Below are 4,630 nucleotides of genomic sequence, written 5' to 3' on the forward strand. Positions count from 1 at the left end.
TTGCCCAACTATCTATTTTGTATTGCTTATAGGAGTTATGAGATTGATCACTGTTCATTATCTTCACCTGTCATTCAAGAAATAGCTGTCTATGATATCAAAAAAGCCTGGTCTTCTCAATGAATATGTTATGAACCGCAATTGAATAATTGTCAGCATTTACCCTATACTCCCAAAATATTTTCTCCAAACTTGTAATTTTTTCACTCTTGTAGAGACATCACCAGCTTTAGGTGAAGTGCCAGAAAGTTTGACCATCTTATGGTGCTCAGGGTCCCAGCAGTGAGACGTTCTTCATCTTGCCAGTCTACCAAGACCTCTGCTTTTAAGGTCATATATCCTAAAGACCTGTGACTTTCACTTCTGCTGTCTGGCACTTGGTGAAGGAGCAGTCACCACCTATGTTAAAGGTCTTGGGTTTGATGTGGCTCGGGGATCGACAATCTAACGCAGGCTGCGAAGAGAGACCCTAACCATTATGCTGGTCCACTGTGTTTATAAGTACTCCGCAAGAATAATTCTCAAGACTCAAAACAATTTATACAGGTTTGCAATCCACACTTGGAAGAGAAAACCAATTTGTAAATAAGATAAGTATTGAATAACATTTTTCAGTGAACAATGTTATGGAACTGTATGTCCTCTGTTTTCTTATTCCATGATGTGCTAATGCTTATCATCGAATAATTGCCAGCATTTACCCAATACTCCAAATATTTTCTCCAAACTTGTTTCTTTTATTATGACAATGGGCTTCAAATTACAGACTCTGACTAAGTATAATGTTTATGATAAGTAACAAACGTTTTTCAAGCATGACATTGTGGTCGAATTAATCTTAGGAGTGTGTTGTTTATATTCTATCTATTAAATTCTTTAAAAAAACAAACAACTTGAAAACACACAAAGATTTAGAAAAATATTCGATAGCTTTTAATGTTTTTGTGAATTGCAACTAATCACAATGACAGGTGACATATCTCTCTACGCCATTAAGTATCCCCTGAAAATACACACAAAAAAGAGAGATATATTAACACAGAATAAATGTATTTACACATTTCATCTATATTGCAATGAAATTTTAACATGATGATTCCCAATAACACCCGAGTAAAACATACTATAGAACACAATTATAAAAGTACAGTACTTATTATAGCAGATACCTTTTTTTTGTGAATTCATGAGAAGCACCTCAGTCATTTGAAGCTTTGTGAATACATGTATTTTTTGGAGTGATGGATATCCACAAAACTTTCAAGTTTGACATTGAGATGTTTGAAAGACAGAGGATCAGAGATGTATATTTACAAAACCTTGAGATTGGGAGGAAGAGTAATTATCTGTTGCACACTTACGGTAATTTCATCCTCATGAACACTCGGCACATAAAGAAGGAGATTAAAATAGAAATAAATCCAACACACAGAAGCAGGATTCGGTTCAGACGAGGCATCGAATGATTAGTTCTGTCCAATATGATAAATCCAAGACCGCCTATTGTAAAAAGAAAACTGGAGGCCAATCCTTCCATTATGTATTGGCCATTCACTCTGTAAGGCATGAACGCTACCTGAAAATACAGCATGAAATTAACTAAAAACAAGGTTATAAAACTGTGTCATGTTCAATATTTTCTGTTTCATTTTCACATGAAGTCATTAATAGGTCTGAAATGATTCACCATGGTTTAAGTTTTGTTTGATTTTTTCTCTCGGTCCAATTCAATGTCTATATATGTGACTGTGTCCTTTCCCATTCACATTTATTTCATTACAAATTACTTTGATTAGGAACAGCTTACATATATAACATTAACAGTCAGGTTGAAAAAATCATTTATTCTGGTAAAAATTCACTTTGTATTCCAACTGGCAGACTCAATCAAGAATAAAAATGTTGTAGCTGTTGATAACTGTGAGGAAAAAATTACTAGTCGGTGTTTAAATTAAAAGTGTTGAATTAAACAAAGGTTGTTATTTTGGGTTGCATATTATATGTATTGTATTTCTGCACATATATGTACATGTAAGCATTTACTGATGCTTTGTTAGGCCAATTCAACTTAATTAGTAGATTATCATTTGAGGTCACAAAAAAATAGCGGGCGGGCGGGTGGGAGGATTTTATTTTTTAATTTTTATTTCCAAGAAAAAAAAATTAATGACTAAAAGTGTTAATCAACTTAACATTCAAAGAATCCTTGGTAGAAGATATAAAACCAACATTCTGTGACTTTAATCATTCACTCATGTCACTGAGAAGCAAGTTTGTTTGAAATCGAAATTTTTGCGAAAATAAAAATTTTAGGGTGGGACCCCCCCCTTTTTTTTTATCATTTCTATTTGTTACTAAGGTGTATTATTTGAAGAATCAACAATCAAATATAAGATTGAACCTATAATTCTAGAAGGGTGGAATTACCTTAAATGAACCATTATACAAAATTTTGGTGTAATGAGCCACCTTAAAATCATTTTAATTTTTTCGTTATATTTATTTTAAAAATGAAGCTACTCTAGATTTTTATTTCATCTTTAAAATAATTCTTAGCAAAAAGGGCCCTTAAGTATATTAGTGCTAAAGTGTGAACTATAGAGAACATCCTTCAAAATATTATAGCAATGTTGATTGTCGTTAAAATATTACAGTCAATCAAAGATGACAACCAACTCATGATTGGTAATCATGACCTTTTTCTTTTCAAGTATGCAAGAAATTATGTTACGTTTTTCCATTATGATGTTTTTTGAAAAACATTGTTGGTTAAGATAAGGGTCTGTTTAGCTAGGAACTGCTCTTTTTATGTTCAGTATTGGTTTCTCAGAAAATGTAAATATCGGTTTTATAGCAAAGCATATTCAGAATGGTGGATGAGTACAATGATGAAGATCATGAGCATTTTGAAACTTAAACTAAACAAGAGGCTCATGGGCCACATCGCTCAACTGAGTCACCTTGGCCCAATTATTTAAAGATTCTCCCAATATATTCGCATGTAAAACTTTGATCCCTATTGTAGCCCCAACCTACCTCCAGGGGCCATGATTTTAACAAACTTGAATCTGCATTATGTTAGGAAGCTTTCATGTAGATGTATACTATTCTGGCCCAGTGATTCTACATAAGAAGATTTTTAATGGTTTTCCCTATATATTTGAATGTAAGACTTTGATCCCCTATTGTGGCCCCATCCTACCCTCAGGGGCCATGATTTTAACAAACTTGAATCTGTACTATGTCAGGAAGCTTTCATGTAAATTCATACTTTCCTAGCACAGCGGTTCTTGAGAAGATTTTTAAATGACCCCACTCTATTTTTGCATTTTTGTGATTATTTCCCCTCTGAAGTAGGCATGGTCCTTCATTTGAACATGCAAACTTGAAAGTACTTCACCCAAGGATGCTTTCAGCTCAGGTGAGCTAAAAACAATAGTTACTTTGTGGCATAATTTTGTATCATTAGAGGGAAAGAGAAAGCTGTGATGATTTCTTATCAGGTGTTATAGCTTATAGCATGTATGATATACAACTGCAAAGTTGAAGTAGGCCATACACATGGAAATTGAAAACCCTCTTTGCATTTGTAGCTTAGCTATCATGTGTAATAGTGTTGAAAAATCGGGAAAATTTCATAATCAATAATCGGTCATAATTTGGAAGAACTGTTTCGATCAATGATCGATATTTACATGTAGTTAATAATTATGTTTATTATTTTTGGAGTTATTTCTATTCAGTTTTATGGATATGTGCAGCATACACACTAGCTGGTGTCACTGAATTCCCAATTTTCAATGTGGAGTCCACTCTGACTCTTCCCCGCACATGTCTCGATATAAAAGCGGGAGTAACAGTCAGATGAATCTCGGATTAGATATTAATTAGTGTACAAGCGACAATCGATTATGAAAAACAGAATCGATAATCGGAATCGAAGAGCCAAAAACGATCGACAATCGATTGTCGACGACAATCGTTTCATCACTAATGTGTAATAGCACCAATTTCATTCAATATAGAAACAAGTACACAGTAGAAACAGTCAATCAAAAAGGTAAACACTTCTTTATTAATCATTTGTAATATGTTGTTATATATTTAAAGTCGAATATTGCATGATTTATCCCCACATGATACAAACAAACTAAAGACAGATATATTACTCCTGTAGCTTATCACCATCAATGCATAACGATACGTATCCAATCTTGAAGGGTTGTGTTATTTCAGTCGTCGCACCGGTGTATTATTATGCGATAGTTACTAGATCAAACAAGAGGTCCATGGGCCACAATGCTCACCTGAGTCCCCTTGGCTCATATTTAAAGATTTTTCCTATATATGCGCATGTAAAACTTTGATCACTATTGTGGCCCCAACCTATTCCCGGGGGCCATGATTTTTACAAAATTGAATCCACATTATGTTATGAAGCTTTCATGTAAATGTAAAATTTCTGGCCAAGTAATTTTTCAGGAAGATTTTTAAAGATTTCCCCTGTATATTTGTATGTAAAATTTTGATCCCCTACTTTGGCCCCATATAACCAGGGGACTATGAGTTTTACAAACTTCAATCTGCACTATGTCAGGAAGCTTTTGTGCAAATGTAAACTTCTTTAGCC

At 33.9% G+C, this 4,630-nt stretch overlaps 1 protein-coding gene across 1 annotated transcript in view; it reads right to left on the reverse strand.

Moving 5' to 3' along the window:
• Positions 1 to 910: 910 nt before the first annotated feature.
• LOC125681246 (oligosaccharyltransferase complex subunit OSTC-like) overlaps positions 911 to 4,630 on the reverse strand; it is an 8,827-nt gene continuing 5,107 nt past the window's right edge. Inside the window, exons 3-4 of the mRNA XM_048921255.2 lie at positions 1,362 to 1,576; positions 911 to 1,003 (exon numbers count right to left, since the gene is read on the reverse strand). Coding sequence (XP_048777212.1) covers positions 985 to 1,003; positions 1,362 to 1,576 — 234 coding nt within the window. The 3' untranslated portion in view covers positions 911 to 984. The remainder of the gene's footprint in view (positions 1,004 to 1,361; positions 1,577 to 4,630) is intronic.

This window comes from Ostrea edulis, chromosome 2 (genome assembly GCF_947568905.1).
Source record: "Ostrea edulis chromosome 2, xbOstEdul1.1, whole genome shotgun sequence".
NCBI lineage: Eukaryota > Metazoa > Mollusca > Bivalvia > Ostreida > Ostreidae > Ostrea > Ostrea edulis.